The sequence below is a fragment of the Acomys russatus genome, chromosome 1 (genome assembly GCF_903995435.1).
Source record: "Acomys russatus chromosome 1, mAcoRus1.1, whole genome shotgun sequence".
NCBI lineage: Eukaryota > Metazoa > Chordata > Mammalia > Rodentia > Muridae > Acomys > Acomys russatus.
This window is the reverse complement of record NC_067137.1, coordinates 118,438,203-118,458,689: the sequence shown is the minus strand read 5'-3', so window position 1 is coordinate 118,458,689 and position 20,487 is coordinate 118,438,203. Positions and strand designations below refer to the sequence as shown.

At 47.1% G+C, this 20,487-nt stretch overlaps 1 protein-coding gene across 10 annotated transcripts in view; it reads right to left on the bottom strand.

The window, feature by feature from the left end:
• Nucleotides 1-3,540: 3,540 nt before the first annotated feature.
• Ppp2r5c (protein phosphatase 2 regulatory subunit B'gamma) overlaps nt 3,541-20,487 on the bottom strand; it is a 141,777-nt gene continuing 124,830 nt past the window's right edge. For 2 of the 10 annotated variants that reach the window (XM_051151497.1, XM_051151530.1), the window contains 5 exons: nt 20,274-20,401; nt 19,409-19,510; nt 16,687-16,759; nt 12,529-12,645; nt 8,864-8,933 (listed from right to left, as the gene is read on the bottom strand). In XM_051151497.1, coding sequence (XP_051007454.1) covers nt 8,886-8,933; nt 12,529-12,645; nt 16,687-16,759; nt 19,409-19,510; nt 20,274-20,401 — 468 coding nt within the window. In that variant the 3' untranslated portion in view covers nt 8,864-8,885. Of the gene's footprint in view, nt 6,182-8,863; nt 8,934-10,318; nt 10,969-11,773; nt 11,775-12,522; nt 12,646-15,594; nt 16,167-16,686; nt 16,760-19,408; nt 19,511-20,273; nt 20,402-20,487 lie in introns of those variants that run through there. The other 8 variants (XM_051151543.1, XM_051151494.1, XM_051151511.1 and 5 more) reach the window with 8 other exon arrangements.

Below are 20,487 nucleotides of genomic sequence, written 5' to 3'. Positions count from 1 at the left end.
GCCTCTGCCTACAGAGTGCTGGGATTAAAGACATGCACCACCACAGCTGGCTTCTAGGAAACTCTTTTGCCCGAGGGCGCATGGGGACTTCCAGACCCTGCAAAAGTCCTTTTCACTTCAGGTGGCTTCAGACTCAGCCTTGATTTTATGGGCTGTGTGGAATCAACGTTTTGATTTTCAGAAGGCTTGGGTCTCAGTCTTATTTCCTGCTTAGAAGACAGCCTGCTCTGGCGATGTTCCCTGGGCAATGCTCACTGGAGTTGCCTTACAAGCTTTTACAACCCCGCTGGGGACAGCCTTAAAGGGAATCCAATTATCCTTAATCAGGGCGGAAGTCAGAGGGACTCAGCAGGGAGCTCAGCACTGGCCCTACTGGCTTCAAGATACCTCTGAAGTCATCATTAGCTTAAGGCAGCCATCTTCCTACGAGATGCATTTTGCAGACAGGAATGAAGGTGGTTTAGTGACGTCTACACTGGGACTGGGGCCCCATACAGCATCCATGGCAGCAATTCTCAGCCTATGGGGGTGACTCCTTCCGGTGTTGAATGACCCTTTCACAGGGGTTGCTTAAGGCCACTGAAAAAACGCATATTTACAACTCATAAGAGTATCAAAATTATGTTGGATGTGGTGGCACACGCCTCTAATCCCAGCACTAGGGAAGCAGAGGCAGGTAGATCACTGTGAGTTTGAGGCCAGCCTGGTCTACAAAGTGAGTCCAGGATGGCCAAGGCTACACAGAGAAACTCTGTCTCAAAAAACAAAACAAAACAAAAAACAAACAAACAAACAAAAACCCCCCAAAAAACCAACAACCAACCAAACAACAAAAGATCAAAATTACAGTTATGAAATACCAATGAAAATAATTTTATGGTTGGGTGGGGGTCACCAAAGCATGAACTGTATTAAAGGGTCACACAGCACTAGAAGGTTGAGACCCACTGATCTACGGGGAGCTGTTCCTGGTGGAAGCTGCAGAGTCCAGGACTCCCAGGCTCCCCTGGCCCTCCACCTGGCTCCTGGGGCTCCTTGTGCCCTTTCACTGTTCTTTCCCATCACACTGTCTGAAGGATTACCAGAAACATCTGCTTTTATTACGGAAGTTGAGAAGATGGGTCAGGACCCTTTGGTCTAACGATGACAGGTTTGTTACACATATAAGCTCTAGCTCGGTCCAGCTTGTATTTGGTGAGTTTCCTACACAAGTAACATAGACTGATTTGGCCTTGAACTGGGTATGACCAGGAAAACTTAGGGAGAGAAAAAGATGTACTCTAAGTTTCTTCTATTTCGAGACAGACTCATAGAGCCATCTGGCCGTGAACTTCTGACCCCTCTGGCTCAGACTCCCAAATGCTGGGATTTCAGGTGTGGGCCACCATGCAGCAAATTCTAGTTTTCAACCTACCACTGTTCACAAGGGTTCTTCAGAATTCATGTGTTTTGTAAAACTGGGCATGATGATGCAGGAGGACAAGGTATGTCTGAAGCTGGTCTGGGCTATGCAGTGGGTTAGAGCAGCCTGAGCCGGATCAAGACTCTGTCTCAAAACCCAACGTACCAACCAACCGCCCCCAACCAACCACTCAACCACACATCCCCCCACCCCCTACCCCCCCAACTAACCAAAGAAACCTCCAAAACATAACACTTTCGTTTGTAAAAAGACAGGAAGGAGCTAAGTATGGTGGCGCATGCCTTTGCTCCCAGCACTCAGGAGGCAGAGGCAGGCGGATCACTGTGAGTTCAAGGCCAGCCTGGTCTACAAAGTGAGTCCAGGACAGCCAAGGCTACACAGAGAAACCCTGTCTCAAAAACAAAACAAAACAAAAAAACCAAAACCCAACCCAACCCAAACCAACCCCACCAAACCTCAAAGCACCCCAAAAAACAAATCCTCCCCCCAAAAAAAGAAAAGGCATGAAGGAGAGAGCTGGGGAAGGGTATCTAGCTTCCATGGACGTGGGGACAACCTCTGGACTCCAACTAATTCCTTCTTAAGTCAAACCCAAACCTAGTAACAAACACCACCCCCCCACCCCAGGAAAAAAAGCTGACATTAACTTAAGGCTGGTAGATTTCAAAATTCTGGTGGTGGGACCCATTTCTCCTCCACCATATCATGTACAACAACGTACATTTCTGTGTGGAAATTAAGAGTTAATGAGGACAGAGGCTAAAGTGCTGGTTTTCAGGGGCTGAAATTTGGTATAGCGTGTTTGAGACTTTGCTTAGGTTTACATAGAACACTGTCTCCGAAGTACTGTGACGCACGGGCTGACATCTGAGTGTCTCTTGGTCCATGCCCTCCTGTGCTGGTGCCTCCCCTGGATCCTGGGGCGCCACTGAGAGTTCATGGTCACCCTGCCCTCTGCCTGGAACATACAGACCATCAAGTCACAGTTTACCCGGGTGCTTCCACAGCTTACCGTCCTCATGGTGCCCCAAGGGCACCTGTAAAGGCTGAATGCTGGCTCCACTCAGTGCTGTGGCCCCAGAGCAAGCGGCGCAACCCGGATTTCTCACTGTGACTGCAAGAGTGGCCAACACTCTGCTGAGCTCTGCGAATGCAGATTAGCCAAAGGATGGGTGGCATCTACAAGGTCAATGCCTGGGCATGAAGGTGCTGTTGAGAAGCACTCTTGGCCAGCACTGCTGACTTGGTGACGCCAGTTCTCAGGGAAGGAGATGCAGAACCTCTGGAAACACTGCCGTGGCACCAGTGCCTCTGGTGGCTGTCAACCTCAGTACACCACTGGCCAAGAAATCCTGTGCTGTGGGGTGTTACCAAATATGATGTCCTTCTCCAGTTTCAAGAGGGGAGGGTGAGGGATCTCAGAGGGTCGCCGCCCAGCCCCAGGAGCAGTAATTCTAGTCACTACTCCAGACTGACTGCCTTCCAGCCGGCAAGCTGCTTCTGGCAGGTGCTTCCCTCTAACACTTGCAGCCAGCGGGTCTCAGGCCAAAGCCCTTAGGATGCTCCATTTTGAGACAGGGTTTCTTTGTGTAACAGCCTTGGCTGTGCTGGACTCGCTTTGTAGACCAGGCTGGCCTTGAACTCACAGTGATCCACCTGCCTCTGCCTCCCAATTGTTGGGAGTAAAGGCGTGCGCCACCATACTTAGCTCCTTCCTGCCTTTTTACAAACAAAAGCGTTGTTTTGGAGGTTTCTTTGGTTGGTTGGTTGGCTGGGTGGGTGGGTGGTTCTAGCTCTGGCTGTCCTAGAACTTACTCTGTACACTGGAGGGCCTCAAACTCACAGAGATCCACCTGCCTCAGCCTCCAGAGTGCTAGGATCCAAGGTGTGTGCCACCACGCTTGGCACCTGCCTTATTAATCAGAGGTAGTATGGTGGCTTATGGGTTTAGCTTCTAAGAGCTGAGATTAGGCGCTAAACACAGTCGACCCTCAGTATGGAGACACTGGACACCTGCGGATTCCCACCTCAAGCCCGTGTCTCTGGAATGGCTGATCCCTGACCTGACAGTAACGGTGTGTTAGAACCAGACTGCCCAATGCCATAGCTAAATTTAGTTTCATAATGAGCGATAAAATTCACATGTTCTTTATTTAGTCCATATAATACACCATTTTAAAGAGTTCTTTAAAATTAGATAAAAGAGTATATTAAATGGCAAGTGCATGAAGTCTTTCTTCATAAACAATGTCAAAACAAAAAAGTTTTGAATTACAAAATGTTAAAAAATATGTTGGTACTTAACATTTCACTAAAGCGTAAAGTTACAGATATTTTCTAAAGAAAAATAACTGTGCCACTTACCTAATTTTGCTGTTTCTATGAACTTTTTTTTTAATTCTGTACATAGGACATTTTGTACAAAATACGAAGTCTACATTTTTATTACTTATTACCATAAAACAAAGATACAATGTATGTACAATGTTCAAAGGAAGCCATACAAAGCCACATTAGAAAGACACTTGAACTGTGACATCTCTGGCGCACAGATACATTTTGGAAAGAGTGAAGGTGCCAAACTAGAGCCATATGAAGAAAAACAGTCACCCGTTTATTTTCAACGTGGTACTTTTTTTTTTTTTTTAAAGCCAGTTTGGTACAGAATCAACAGTGTGTCTTAACAATATACAAGTTGAACAATTAGCCCGGGGAGCCCGAGTACTAACTGAGCAAATTTTAATAGGCCAAAATAGTAAATAATACTCTTGTCAAAGAAAATTAGTTTCTCTCAAAACATTTTTTTGTTCTGTTTCCTTATTGGTGAATGTTTGTCTTCAATAAAGAGCAGAAATAAAACCCCGACTAGAGGACGTTTTGCCGTGCTGAGCTTCGCACAATCACCAGACACTGATAGCTTGCTTTTCACACAGGGCAAAGGAGTCTCTTGGGACCTCTCACCACACATGGGCTGCCCCACAGAAGGGCTGAGACTCTACCAGCTAAAAACGAGAGTTCAAACAATGGGGTATCAAAACACAGAGACGCTGCTTTATACAATAAAAGCACCCTTTTTCCCTCAAAAGGAGAAGGCATCTCAGCTTTTTTTTTTAATTATAGATTTCATAATGGTAAAGTGGATAGATACTTATCAAGTTTCTCAGGAAGTGTTCTTCTCACCTAGGCGACCATCCTGCCCACCCTCAGCTGGGGCCACCATTCTGTTCAGCCGTGCTGGCTTGCTCTCCCCATAGGTGCCCACCTTCCCTGCTATGTGGAGTGAGCATCAGGAGACACCTAAGGGGACCCAGAAGCAGGCTCTGTGGCCGTGCGCGTGAGAGCAATGTCTGATTTCACAATTTTTTCATGTATACCCGAGACCACAATTAAAAAACAGATTTGAGAAGAAGCCACATTTTACCGTATCTTCTGCATCAAGACATTTAACACCAAGTTGTATATATATGCTGGAGATGAGAAACTAGTCACTGTTCAGAGTAGCGGGACACGTCCCAAGTAGCTTTCAAGCAGGATAAATAAGTCAAAATACTGGCCACCCTGAGAGAAATAAAAATAGACAAAACAGTAAGCTTAGGGATTTTTCTCCTCGTGTTATTCCATCTACAACAGAAGCTTAACCCATGCCAGGAGACTGTGAAGCCTGCAGTAGCATGTGAACACGGGCAGACTCGCAGACACTGCACTTTTCCTTATGAGTTTGGTGGTGTGTGCTTTTCCCTACAGAAAGGCTCACTGAGGACACCTCACAGCGACCTGCCGCATAGCCACAGGCAGCTGCTGTCTCACTAGGCCGAGTGGCTTAATTTCTCCTCCCTTTCTACAAATGTGGAATTCTTAGGTCCTATAATTTTATTAATTCAAGAGCCTTGTTGAAGGATAATGTGTAAGTAGATGAAAATTGATTCTACAAATAAAAGTATGAACACATAATTTCAACACTGCAGTTCTGGTCGAGGTGGGCTGAGAAAGCACTTCCCAGAGTTTCTCCTTTGAGCTTAGGTGGAACCCCAGCTCTACCAAAGACGGTGAAATATGGCTTTCGGTAGACATAGGGAGCAGGGCATGATGTGCATGCTATTAATCAAAGAAAAGAAACACCTTGGAAGGTCCCCGTGCTGCCGACGGCTGGCCACGTTCCCAGGAGGCAGCTAGAATGTGAAAGCAAGGAACTATTTCTGTGAGATTTAACCAACACATACAAGCTGCTGGCACAGCAGTTGTGGAAACAACGTCAAGGGCTGTGAAGGCTTAGAGAGGAGAAGAATCCTTCTAAAGTGTTCCTCATTGGTATTAGCACAGAGTACTTATGTTAGAGGAGCACAGGGCCCACTGGGTAGAACAAGATGGCAACCAGGGTGCTTTCCTACAGCTCTGACTGCATCATTTATTCATGGCAATGCTGGGGTGGTGACAACATGGTGATGACACTGTTGCTGACCCCTGGCTTGGCCAGTAGGGCCAGAAAAGCCACCACTGTTTGAACTCCTAATCTCGAGCCGTGTTACTGCCTACAGAATGGGGTCGGAGGAAGCTGCGACTTTTTTGAGTGTAACTGATTGGTATGGCACAAACAGGATGGCCCAGCTCGGCGTGCCGCTCCAGAGGCTAGCGCCCGTCCTGGGAGACCAGCTCACTGGCCCTGCAGTGAGCTTCCAAGGCTTTCTCGGTGTGGGGGTCCTGAGGCAGCTCGGACTTGCGGCGCACAAGGGGGCGGTCCTTCTTCAGATCCTTCGGTGCCTGGAATCACAAAGGCAACGCAGTTGGCTATGCACCAGGCTCACCGAGAAGGAAGCTGGCTTCCAAGTCAGGGGTCAGAGGAAAGGACGAGGCAAGCAAGGACCACAGCCCTGCCACGGCCTTGCTGGCCACAGGGGAAGGGCACACTTCTGACTCATCCTAAACACACGAAATGACTGGTGTGCAATGCTGGCTTTGGACTTCTACGATGTTAGTGTTTGCACAATTCTCCAGTTTTTATGACTCCCTTAAGTATCCTCCTCTCTCACAAAACACCACCAATGTCACTTGATAACCATGTCTGTTATATATTTATTTTAAATGGGAAAACAAATGAATGAGAAACAAACTAGATTTAAAACACTAAGAAAGCTAAAATGTCTAACAAAAATTCTGACAGTTTCTTTTTACAGTAAGAGGAAAAAAATTATACCCAGAAAAGTAATTTACATGGAAGTTTCCAATATCGAGTTTAAGAAATAAAAAATTTACTTTCTTTTCCACTCTTTCTGAAGTTTAGGAAGCCCACTTTAGCAGGAGGATTTAGACTGTGTGTGTGCATGTGCATATAAGTACATGCTTGGAGACAGGATCTCATGTAGCTTAGGTTGGCCTTAAATTTATTATCAAGTCAGCCCGGTGTGGTGCCGCATGCCTTTAATCCCAGAACTCAGGAGGCAGAGCCAAGTGCATCAATTTGAGTTTGAGGCCAGCCTGGTCTACAAAGTGAGTTCAAGATAGCCAGGGCTACACAGAGAAACCCTGTTTTAGAAAAAAAAAAATGTATTATGAAGTCCAGGCTGGCCTTGACCTCATGGCAATCCCTTATCTTACCATCCCTCAAGTGCCTGGGTTATGGACATGAGTCAGCATGCCTGTGGATTTAACTAACTGCATCTGCAAAAAATGGGCCAGAAAGGAGCGTCTGTGGAGAGCATCCACTCAGCTGTGTTAGCACCAGCACTCTGAAACCTAATAAAGCACCAACTCAGCTGTCCACAGGCAATCTGCCCGTGAGGTGACACAGGTGTCCAGCAGTATTTTTGGACCTAAGTTGCTAAATTCCAAACTGTTTTTCTTTTTCTTTCTTTTTTTTTTCTTTTTTCTTTTGGTTTTTCAAGACAGGGTTTCTTTGTGTAGCCCTGCTGTCCTGGACTCGCTTTGTAGATCAGGCTGGCCTTGAACTCACAGTGATCCACCTATCTCTGCCTCCCGAGTGTTGGGATTAAAGGCGTGTGGCACCAAGCCCGGCCCAAACTGTTTTTCTTTCCCCCAGTGTCTCCGACCAAAAGAAAGTAAACCTCTGTTGTATAATTTAGAAAAAAAAAAACAAAAAAAAAAAAAAAAAACACAACTGTTGAAAACCAAGGATGTGGTCATAGAAAGCGCATGTATGAACGACTGCTCTGTGTGCAAATGCCTGACTTCCACATGATAATAGAATCCACTCTTCTGCTTTGGTGGAAAACTCAAGCATCTGCCAAGCCACAAACGGAAGCCCGTGTTTCACTGTGTTCGGTGTTTCTCAGCAGGGTTGTCTGTGAATTTGCCAATGAGAACAGCAGCAGTGAGGGCTCAGTGTCTTATCTGAGCTGTCTCTTGAACCTTCAGATTCAACATGGGGGAAGGAAAGCTTTTCCATTTTCCGGCCTAGAAACCAGTGGGAGATGGCAAATGTCACCAGTCCCCATGCGTGGAAGATGCATTTATGATGTGAAAAGCCCAAGCTGGTTTCCAGTTCATGGTCCTCCTGCCTCAGCCTCCCAAGGGCTGAGATTTTGGATGTGTACTACCACAGTCGGTGCGTTAAGAGTGCTTTTTCACTGGGCATGGTGGCGCATGCACTTTTAATCCCAGCACTTGGGAGGCAGAGGCAGGTGGATTGCTGTGAGTTCGAGGCCAGCCTGATCTACAAAACTGAGTCCAGGACAGCCAGGACTGTTAAACAGAGAAACCCTGTCTTGAAAAACTTTGAGTGCTTTATCTTTAACCCCTCAGAAACTCAGAGGTAAAATTCTACCCTGAATTCATGTCCATCCTGATACAAACCAACATTTTAAAATGAAACAGGCATGTCAGAAAGAAGAAACACCTTAATAGACAGACTATAGTCAACCCTTGGAGCTGGGACCAGTGAAGGCAAACAGAGGAAGCTGAACCAACTGGAGCTTTAGGACATACACGCGGGGCCTCTCTGCTTAGCACTGCAAACAGATGCAGAAAGCAGAGAAGACGGACAAACCACAAGAGGGACCATGAGGGGAACAGGAGGCAGGGAAACATGAGACATTGTGTAGCTGGTGGTCTAGAAGGAGCAAGATCTGGGGAGAGGATGTGTTGGCAGCATGCAGGCAGGGCTGGGTGGACTAGGAAGCAAGGAAGTGTTGGCATCAGACAGCTCTGTGTGAGACACAGGGGCCTGGGCACTCTGGCAGGTGCAAACGGCCAGAGCGAGAGCTCCTGTAGAGAACAGGGCTGGCACACAACAGTGCACGCCTTCCTTACCTGGGAAAGGCGTTGGGTTCAAACTTTAGAACTTAATATGGGGTAGAACCGATCAATGATCCTTTAGCTGTGATGTCACGGAAAGAAGGGAAAATACTTCATGTATACCATGGTGACTCATCCCGCTTTGGTACATACAAAGCCTTAAGTATACTCTATGCATTTTACAAGGAGTACCTGCACTGCCCACCTTCCGTCTCTACACCTTCCTGACTTGCGGGGTTGACAATGCTTTTCTCCCGACCAACTGTTAAAAATGAAAATTGTAAACATTTTAAACGTCTCTGATATCAACGTTACTCACATGAAACGTATATGCTTTTTGGGGGGGGGGTAAGGGAGGGGGTATGTGGGTGTTCTGTATAGGGTTTGACAAAGGAAATCTAAACAGTGGCTCTTTTATTTTTTTGTTTTGTTTTGAGACAGGGTTTCTCTATGAAGGTAACCTTGGCTGTCCTGGACTCTCTTTGTAGACCAGGGGGGCCTCGAACTCATAGAGATCCGCCTGCCCGTCTCCCAAAGTATCAAACAGTGGTTCTAACAGGAAAACATATTACTGAGTTTTTCCATCCTCCATCAACCAAATGACTTTCTTAGCATTAGTCTTTTGTCCTCAAGTCTTCCACAGGACCATCTTACTTACATCCCACCTGTCCTGATGCAACAGTCAAATCCATTTAAAGAAACATGGAATCTTTTTGGGGAGACGGGGGAAAATAAAACTGAGGGTCATGGAAAGTGTTGACACTATCAAATGCTGGATCTTAGTTTTCAGCTATAGCTTTGTTTGTTTTTTGAGTCTTGATATGTAGCCTGGGCTAGTTGTTTTTTTTTTTTTTTTTAAGTTTTTTGAGACAGGGTATCTCTATGTTATCTTGGCTGTCCTGGATTTACTCGCTTTGTAGGCCTGACTTTCTTAATGGGGGAGAAGCCTGCTGGCCTGGAAGTCAGTGATCTGCCTGCCTCTGCTTCCCAAGTGCTGGGATTAAAAGTGTGTGCCACTATGCTTAGCTGCCTGGGCTAGTCTTAAGTGTGTACAACCCTGTCTTGGCCTCTGGAGTGCTGGGACCACAGGCCTGGGCCAACCGCATCTGACAGTTGGTACGTTACTCTTCTGTCATAACTGAGAATTTGAGGAGCATGATTCCAGATATTCTCAAAGTGGAGTTTATCATTCCAAATATTACCTATGTGAGACTCAGCCCCATGTACTGACTCAGAACATCTTGACAGTGGGCAGTGTTGACTTTTTCAGTTGTTTAGGCTATTCTAGGTCCTCTGCATTTCCAGAGCAATTTATTTATTTATTCTTAATTCTTTTTCAAAGGCAGGCTCTTTGCTAGTAGCCCAGCTGGCTTCCAACTTGAGAGCCTCCTGCTCTGTTTCTACTCCATAGTAATTTCAGAATCGGTTGGTCTTTGAGCCTGGGCTGACCTCTGAACTTGCCAAACAGCCAGGGATGACTTTGAACTTTTGGATCTCCTGCTTCCATTTCCCAAGAGCTGAGGTTATAGGAGGCACTGCCATGCAAAGTCTATGCTGTGCTGGGAATACGGCCGGCTTCTTCGTGCACACCAGGTACAGCCAGGTCTGCTGATTTCTTAGTTGGGGAAAAGCCTGCTGGGATCCTAATGGAGAATGGCTTTGGAAGAACTGACTTCCCCGTGCATGATATCTTCTGACTCAGGAGCAGGAGCCATAGAACTCGTGAGCTGGAAGACTGATTTATGAAGAATGTCGATTACAGAAAAATTCAACTAGCTGATGTAATCTCCAGAGGCATACAATGAGAGAACAAATGTGCCAAGGAGCCTCTCTGGGCAACCCTGCCAAGGCTGCCTAGAATCCCCAGCTGGCTTTACCAAAAGGGGACCTGTCACCCATGATGGGTAAAAGAGGGACTCCAGCCGGGAGGCCTAGTGGCCCCAGTGCCTTACAACACCAGAGCCCGCTTTTCAAAGCATCTTTGCTTAAGGTTTAAGGTGAGAATTGGTTTGTGTTCTTGTTTCAATTGCTGGCCTTGTAAAACAAAGGGCATAAGTTAAAATGAATCATGACCAAGGCTGAAAGATGTACAAAGGAAAAATTCCGTTGAATCTTCAAGTATTCAACATGCAGGAAATGGCTCTCAAATGTTCAACTTCCTCTAAAATTTATATGGCCCACATGTCGTAGAATTGAAAAAAATGTCACAGATTCCCAGGCGGGCTTCCCCACAGCCCAGGAATAGTGGAGGTTCTTAGGTAAGCCACTCAGCTGGGCTGCCATTGGCAAACTCAGGGCTGTAAAATCAAAGTGGAAATAAAAAAGGGGACCTTAGTTCCTTTTGGAGTCATTAAAAAAACCATGGAGGAAAACTGCCTACAGTTAGAACACAGAAAATACATGGGCTTTCTTTTTTTCCCTGGCCCCCCCTTTCTTCCTTCTTTTCCTGGAGGGTCTCACTATTTGGCCCAGATTGGCCTTGAACTCACAATCCTCCTGCCTTGGTGTCTTGAGCTCTGGCAGTGTAGGCCTGAGTGACTGTGCCCTGTTGAGATCTATTTTTTGCTAAGAATAACCATTATGAACTAAGTGTGGGATTCAGCTAACTCCTGACAGTCAGTGGGGGTCACAGAGTTTCTCCAATGCACTGCTAGCATCACCACACCTTGCCCAGCAGAAGGAAACAAGCAGTCATTCATCCATTTAAACAAAATTTAAGTCAAGGGGTTGATCACGAACATGACAAGTTCAGGAGCTGGGCCCTCCTTGCTCAGCACTCTGACAGGGAGCCTGTGACCAAATCAGACAACCATGTTACCATGGGGACAAGAAACAGCCCCATACATCTCTGCTTATGTCATTTACACGCGCAGTTATGCAGGGATGCTGCTGCACCCTCTTCCTGTCAGGCCTTGGAGTGCTTCTGTGTGCTCTGCTGGGACCACAGCCCGGTTCAGAAGGCTCCTGTTTTGATTCTGTAGACATGTGTGTGGCCAGGATTAGGGGAGGCTTGGCTGGCGAGACTGCTCACTCTTGGTAATTCCTTGTCCTATTTTTATCAGGTGAGGGGTTACTTGAATCAAACAAAATTGACTGGAGAACCCTGTTTATTTACCTGAGCTCCAAGGGACATCACAAGCAATAAGCAGCAATGAGGGGTTCCCGTCCACACTCTAGAATTCCAGTGCTAATGTCTAGGGATCCTGCCATTGGTCAGTGGAGACTAAAACTTACAAGGCACTGCCTCTAGGTCCATTCAGAGTTTTGTTTATGCATGCCTGCGACAGGGAGCATGTCCAGAGGACTCACAGAGGGGCTCAGGGGATCACGCTCCTTGAAACCTTTCTACATGGCTTGCAATTTGGCAGAAAGAGATTGCTGGATCAGAACTGCTCTACGGCGGTGCATCGAGTGCAGGGTTACTGTAAATGTCGCTGGCACAGCACTGGCCTGCCACAGGGGCCCTGGGCTCTTCACCTTGGTGTCCTGGGAGGTGGAGGGTGTGGCACCTGCTATGAAGAATGAAGGGAAAATGTCTGTGGACCAGGGCAGAAGGGAGAGGGCTGCAAAGGGGAAAGTGAACGGCAAGATGCTATTGCAAAGCTCTGGTTTTGCTTAAGCTAACATAGAACATGAAGTTAGGACTTGACTTTCTGTTGCTCAGATAAATAAAGCAACAAACTGCAGGCAAACACTTAATTGTTAAGAACGTTTCCAGCAATCTGATCACTCTGATCTATAGGCGTTTCCTAACAAGTGGCTACATTTCACTTTATAGCATTAGTTTAGCAGAACATGACGGACCCGTCAAGCACATCTTAGTGGGCACAGCCCTGCTGTGCTCAATGCACTTTTACCTGACGAGTCTCGTCGCTCACTGTCTTTTTCAGCATCTGCACATCTTCAAACTGAGGACCATCTGTCTCCATTGCAACCGGAATGCTCATGGCGCTGGCTTGACTATACACTGCATACTGCAATGCAAAGTATGGAGTCACTGTCTGTTAGGTGCTGGGTCTGCACTTAGGGCCCTCATCTTGCAGTGGGGCCACCTGCCCACTGTCCTTCCCTGAGGCCCCCTTCCACAAGAAGCCGTGTGGTGGCTGCTGGAAAGGGGCTCACACTCCTGCACTCTAGGCTATGGGAGCAACCCTCTGCTGGCCCCAAGATCACGTCTACATCTTCCTAAGTTCGTCTCAAGCCAGCCAGTCTACAGCTCTTCTGTATCTCTAGAGCATTGAAGGGGGACTGTCCACAGCAGATGCTGTCACTTCTCACCCTGTTCTTTGCACACAGCTTGTTGAGCCCTTCTTCTCCCCAGCTCTCGTCCCTCACGTCATCACACCTACTGAGGGCAGCTGCCCCAATCAGTGCCTTTATTCCCTGTCATCAGTATTTTCCTAGGGTCTTAACCCTTTCAACTCCTCCCTACATCCTGCTTGCCACCAACACACACACAGCCTGGAGTGCTGCTGGGATCCCTCTAAACTGGCCTTGAAGTCAGGCCCGCTATGTCTTGGGACCCTGTGCTCTGCTTCCCCACCTCTCTAGTGTGAACTCTACTGCCGTATGCTCTGGGCGCATCGGGCAAGTTGCAATGGCAGGCAGCCTCCCACCTGCTTGTACCACTGACTTCAGGCTTTACGGGCCGAGGGATAAAGCCACAGCTTGTTAGTTGATGGCACTGGCTCTTTCTGTGTGGTAAGGCCAGGGAGGGGCAGTCAGTGCCTACTGCAGGTTGGAGGTCATGTTCAGCTCTTCCCTTGCAATATATGTGCTGCATATATTTCCCAAGCCTGAAGCTGGGCCTTGTGTTGAGGCTTATGGCCACCCACACGCCTGGCTTCAGCCTCCACCTCTTCTGGCTAGCAGCTCTGCTCAGCCCAGTCAGTTCCTGTTTACAGTTCTCTAACAAGCTGCCTTCTAGACACTCACCTTCTAGGCTATGCACCTGCTGTAACCACACCTGGCACTGGGCTTCCTCCTAACAACTAGTGGGGCCCTCCTGCCCTTGTGCTACCTGCTCTGCTCAGTAGCCTCTGTTCCACATATTCCTCCTAGAGTCAGTCCCCTATGGGCCTGGCCTTCCAGCATACATACTGCTGTTGACATAACAGAAGAGCTTTCTAAACTGCAAGTCCGCCCAGGCCACTTTGCTTCTTACATATGTTTGGAGGAACAAAGGCAGATGCTCCTGCCCTGGTACTATAGTACCTACTTACTGTATTGCCGCAGCTCCCAGACCTGCCCGGAGTTACTCTACCATTGTCTGACCTGCCTGGGTCTTGAGCCCTTGCCTCAAATGGCAACCGTGTGACAACTATAACCTCATCCTTACCAGTGCCATTTCTTTCTGAACCTGCATAAAGACATGAGCCACACCTTCAGAAACCTAGAGCAGGCCTCTCTTGTGCCCTGTGCTCTGGCTGCACTGACCCTCTTTTGCACCTTAACGCTTCTAGATGCCAGGCTGTGTTTGGCTCTCATGTTTTTAATCCCTGACAAGCTCCAGTTTGCTTCAGGACACACAGTACCTTGTCCTTCAGGTGCTCAGAGTCAGGTGGGGAGGAAGAGAGAGGAACGGAGGTTTACTGTGACACAGCACCAGGGACTGCTCTAAAACAGAGGCTGCATCACCTTGACACGCCAGGAGAAACTCAGTGTTTTCAACAGAAGCTATATGAGTCGAAAGGACCTTGTGGCGTGGGGTGTGCTGGCTCATAGCAGACGAAGCCCACTCCCACTTGGCACAGGCAGGCTTCCCACGAGAAGCCCACGCAGCTCACAGAATGATGAGAATGCACAGGCCTTCTCTACACAAGGTAGAGGACCTGGGCACCACCTCCTCCCACAGCCTAGCTGCGCTGTACCTCACAGAGTCACTTTTCGCTCACACGACATCCCCGGTGGGGATAGGGTGGGGGGAGGGGAAGGGGGGGTGAGTAGTAGGATGCCCTAGAGTCGATTCAGTGGGTCAGGAGAAACACATCTGTGTTAGAAGTGACCACTGTTTTAGAGTGCCACACAAATCACTTGGCATGAAAACCTAGGGAAGAGGCCACAGCTGCCAGAACACGTCTCCTACCAACTTCCTGCTCACTTCTCCACCAGCCTGGCTGGGGTGCTCCACATTTGTAAACATGAGGGTTTGCATTGGGAAGATGTCTCCCAGACGGCAGTGAACACAGTGAGTTACTGGTGAGCTTCCTTTGGACAGTGAAGCTGCTTGTTCACTCTCAAGGCTATGGAGACTGCGGAGAAGCCACATAACCACCAAACTGACCTCTCAAGAGAACGAGTTCTAGGGTATACTTCCAGCTCCGGTGTCTTAACACATGAAGTATTTTCCACTTTAGAGACACTGTGTCATGGGGCTGGGGCGCGTGGACAAGACTGTTGATGACTGTCACAGATGGTTCCACACAGAGATGGGGGTGAGCACAGTGGGAAGGGAGGTCACCAAAGCTCCAACACCAAACCCAGCACAGGTATGATATCACCAGACAGTTTAAAGGAACAAACCAGGAACCTTTGCTGCAAGGCAGTGGTGAACGCAGGCCACATGTACTGACACAACAACCAGTTCTTCATTTGTAAGTAGAAGTTTTATGCAGTTTTTTTCAACTTATTTCCATATTCTATGCAAAGCACGATTTCTAAGGCTCTCCACCCCTTAGATCAAAAACAAAAAAAACCCAAAGCCTTCCGAACAAAGCAAGACCCAAGTGCAATGTCAGCAAGGCTGCCCGTGCCCATGTGCGCTTGTGCCACGGTTTAGAACAACTATCAGCACTCCAGCCTCACTTTCCACACTAGCCCTGGAGGACGCGCAGATCTCTGTACTTAAGCTACGGGCCTCAAAGAAGTTCCCTGTAGCATGGAAAGTGCTGCCAGGGAGACGTGGGCTACTTGTTTTAGGTGGAACCGCCGACCTGCAACAGATTGTCACTACGTCTCGTCTCATCAAGAGGATGCGGGCCAGAATGCTGTTTCATAGGAAAATACACACTGTTATCTTCATGTATCGTTTTTATTAAATGACAAAGATTAAAAAACCCACATCCAACTCATATAATAATTTATACACACTTCTCACCAAAAAGAAATACACTGTTTAGTAAAACATTTTCTTCCCTGGAGAGCCAGGAGAAGCCTGAGAGATCTTAGTGTGGAAAAGGTCAGACATCTCATCGAGTGGCTGTTATAACCAGACGCACACAGAGCGAGAAGAAAGGGAACAGCCCAGTAACACTTCATTCAGACCAGTGGACACAACAGCAAAGAAGCATGCGCAGAGTGCCCCAGGGTCTGCCAGCCTGAAAGCTGGCCCTGGATGGAGGCTGCTGACCTGCCGGCAGCTCTGGCAGAAGGACCACTGTGTCTCACTTCACCGTGTGCGAGCACACTGGCACCAGCTAGGGGAGAGGAATGGTTAGTGTGAGCAGGGCAGAATCCAGTTAGTTTTCCAGCATACTTCATCTACTTCATACTTCCTCTGTTTCATATATGAAAATAAAAAGGAGAAATATGGTTCAAGAGACAGTATCCCTGACATCTGAGCAAGAAAGGACATGACAACCTTAGAGGACAGGACAACCTTAGAGGACAGGACAACCTTAGAGGACAGGACAACCTTAGAGGACGTGACAACCTTAGAGGACAGGACAACCTTAGAGGACAGGACAACCTTAGAGGACAGGACAACCTTAGAGGACAGGACAACCTTAGAGGACAGGACAACCTCAGAGGCTACATCCTGGTTTTCTTGTTTACCACATCATGTCTTACTTTTAAAAAGAAGAGAAAAAAGTCAATTATGTGGTAAAAATTATGTTGTGGCAAATAAGTACTTATACAAGAGGAAGGTTACAAAGTTGGAAAGTGTTTTTATTGCGGACATTTGCACATACAGTGTTAGTGACGGTGACTTCCCTTCCTGGGGTGAAGCCAGAGCCTATTTCATCAAACATTCAAGCAACGCCTCAACACTCCCGTGCCACTCGCTTTTTCAGTACCTGGGGGTTCGCTTTGGCTAGATTTTCTATTTTAACCCACGCTTCTTCTCGCTCTTTCATTTTTAGCTTCTCTCTGAAAAATAGTAAAACACCACATCCAGGCAGGTTAGGGGTGAAAGCATGTTGACATCAGCACACAGTCATGTTTTCCACACGTGTAATGTGAAAAAAAACCTAAAAACTGGCCAAGACTTAGACTAAAGATTTTTAAAAAGTAAAACAGTAACAAGACTTTAAAACATAACCCCCCTCCCCTGCCCCAGCATCTCCGGCAATGCCCTGGCCTAGCTGACTGCCTGCTTTCATACCCACTGGCAGACAGGTCTGCAGAGGCCACAGCCAGCAGCCCAGGCATGACAATATTCCAAGGGAGACCAGGGTTGCTTCTGATTCCATCATAACAGACACTGAGTTTGGGCCTTTATTTTTTGTTTAACCCTTAAAACGCACCATCACAGGCAACTTTTGGAACACCATGACTCTGCAGGAATGGAGGAGGCAACACCCGAGTGGCAGATTCTTAGATGCTTACATCACACTAACTTTAGCTCTGTGTCCAGAATGCACCTTGTTCTCTGTGTTGTCAATAAAAACAAACTAGCCAATACTGAACAATAACAGAGACCGGGTGGGACATCCTGATTGAGTGAGGGGAGGAGAAAAAGGAGGAAGGAGAGGATGGGGCCATGAGAAGACCGGGAAACATCAGGGAAAACGAACTGGGCCTAGTAGTTGATTTAAAAGCAAGTATAGGTCTTGGTAGGGGTTCGAAGTTTAATGCCTATATTCTCCTTGGCGGGTTCCTTAGTTTGAGGAGGACCCCAGGACCCAGATCTGCCTGTCATAAAGTTCTTCTTGTAGGTTTCCAGGACCCTGTGGGTCCTACTATTTCCTTATTCTTCCATATTACTCTCGCCTAAAGTCTCAATAGGATGTCCTCTCCTCTGACCCACTTTCTTGGTTTAAGTAAAGTATTTCATGGTACGTATCCCTTGGACTAGTGTTTTGATATAAGTGAGTATATACCATTTGTCTCTTTTTGCTTCTGGGTGAACTCACTCATTATAATAATTTTTAGATCAATCCATCCAAGACCTAGCCGACGACTATGATACTCTCCACCGTTGAGTGGAGAGTGAGATCTGACTCTCACACGAACTCTGGTGCCCCTTTTCTGACCACGTCCCCTGGATGGGGAGGCCTGGCGGCACTCAAAGGAAGGATAGCAAGTTACCAAGAAGAGACTCGGTATTCTAAGAGCATATATAGGGGGAAGAGGTCTCCCTCAATCACAGACATAGGGTAGGGGAGAAGGGGGGAAGTGGGAGGAAGGGAAGAATGGGAAGAAACGGGAAGGGCTAACAATCGAGATGTAATATGAATAAAATAATAAAATGGAAAAAAAAGTTTACATGTTACATCATAAAAGTATTATATATAAAATTTCAAAATAAAGCCTAGAAAATTGGTGGTAGAAGATGAAAAAAAAAAAGATATAAATAAAGGATATGAATGTTACATGTAAAAAATAAATAAATAAAAGCAAGTATAAGTGGGAAAACAGAATGGGAGGAAACTATACTAGCATGGAGGTTTAGGATAGAGTAATTATTGTGCAGCATTGTGCTATAGGCTCATTAAATAGATCCTGGTCTCTCTGTGTGGTTATTTGGTATAAAGCTGGTTAAGGAGTATCTGCTGATTTTGAATAATAGTTCAATATTAAATATTAGTAATCATTCAACAATGCACTCTGCCCTTGAGGGCTGAGGCCTGGCACAGCTCTCTGTGGCCCTGCTACACTGTGCATTGCTAACATGCCTCTATATTTTACTCTACCTGCCCTATTATGGCAAGGGCATTTGTTACATTCACTGCTGTATTACCAGGAACCAAAACAGAGCCTGATATGCAGCCAAAATTTGCATATTGTCTAAAAAAATAAAGGAAACGGTGGTTGGCTAAACAAACATGCTGTAGCCTTGTCTACCTTAGCCACCTTTAAGCAGCAAGCAAAGAATAAAATCTGCCAATGGCTCACACTGGGTTAGGAAGTGATTTTTTCCCCTGTTTTTTCAAAAAGACAAGGTCTCACTATATAGCCAAGGCTGGCCTTGAACCTGTAGTACTCCTCCTGCCTCAGCCTCTGGAGTTTGGGTTATGGACTTGTGTTGCCATGCCTGGTCTAAAAAGTAAAATAAATAAAATCTATTATTATGTGGGTGTAGGTACATGATATGGCGTGAGGGAGGAGGTCCGAGGACAACTCTGTGGAGTCCATCCTTCCCTTCTATTTTCACAGGTTCTGAGCTTAGGCCATCAGACTTGTGAAGCAAGTGCCTTTACCCACTGCACCATGCTGCCAGCCCCCAGATAAGTAATCAATCATATGACTATGTGCTCAGCTTAGAGACAGAGCACCTTGACATCCAGGCAGTCCCTGGAGAGACACAGCCTCTAAAGTCCTCACATGCACAGAAACAGTGCTCTGAAAAAGGCAAAGCCAGCCCAGCCAGCCAAGGGTGATGAACCTAGTTTTGGACACATGCTTTTTGGTGATAGGCCACCACCAACCTTTAACCTGCCTCACAGACCAGAGCAGAACAGGGTTTCTGTAAAAGTTCACAATGAAGAATAACTCTGTAGAGCAGACAGTGGAGGTAGAGTAGTCAGGAACGTGGAAGACAATGACCCACCCTGTCATCTGCACAGGGCCACTTACTTCAGTTTCTCTGCTTTGAACTGCTGGGTACAGTCATCGAAGAGTTTTTGGTTCATCTCCATGAAGAGCTTCAGGGCATTGTATATCAAGCCGTGTATTGTCCTGCAGAGCGAACGTCGTAGTTAAACATCAGCACTGACCGTTCTCATCCTGCCCCTGCCTCCAGTCACGTCCTCCTCCACCTAAGCCCCCCGCTCTTCCTTATTTCCCTCCAACAACCTCGCTAGATTCTAATATAATCAATCCACTAGTTCTGACTCAGTCTGTTTTTTAGTCAGGGCTTACAGGCACCTGCCAGGCTGGGGCGTTCACTTTCCTAGGGGAGGGGACTGAACACTTCTCATTCCTCAGGCCATTTCGGCACCTGTTCTCTCTCTCTCCCTTTAAGTAGTGTCCACAGCATCGTAGCCGTGGAGTTTAATGGACAGCCTCCCTTGGTGCATTGTGGGACTTGAAGGGCCACTTAAGAACTGCTGTGTCCACTGTGTTCCTTCAAACTCCTTTGCTCCGTTGGAGGCTTCAGGAGAGGGCTGGACGGCAGGCCACAGAGACGATCCATCAACATTGCTGCTTAATTTAAAAAGTCACCAAGAGCTGGGCGCACACCTTTAATCCCAGCACCCAGGAGGCAGAGGCAGGAGGATCTCAGAGTTTGAGGCCAGCCTGGTTTACAGAGTGAGTCTCAGGACAGCCGGGGAGGGCTACACAGAGAAAAACTCTAAAACCAAACCAAACCAAACCGTCAAAGCAACTCATGTTCATGTTAAAAGCTGGTGGTAAGTTTAGATTTCAACTCTAACTGCAATGGCAGCGAGGCGTGTGGTATGTGAAAGTGACCAGGAAGTGGAGGGCCTGTGGTGCCTACTTGTTCCAGTGGGTCTTTGAGTTGCGGTACAAGGATGGAAACATGATGGGCAGAATCTTCGCCGCATTGTCACTGATTAAACTCATAATGTATTCATTGTTCCAGTAATATAGCGCCCGCTCGGCCACCTGAAAGACAGAAGTGCAGAAATGTTGGTGATCTGAACAAAGGTACGAGGCAAACATAAACTCGTGAACAGAGTGCATCAGTGGAT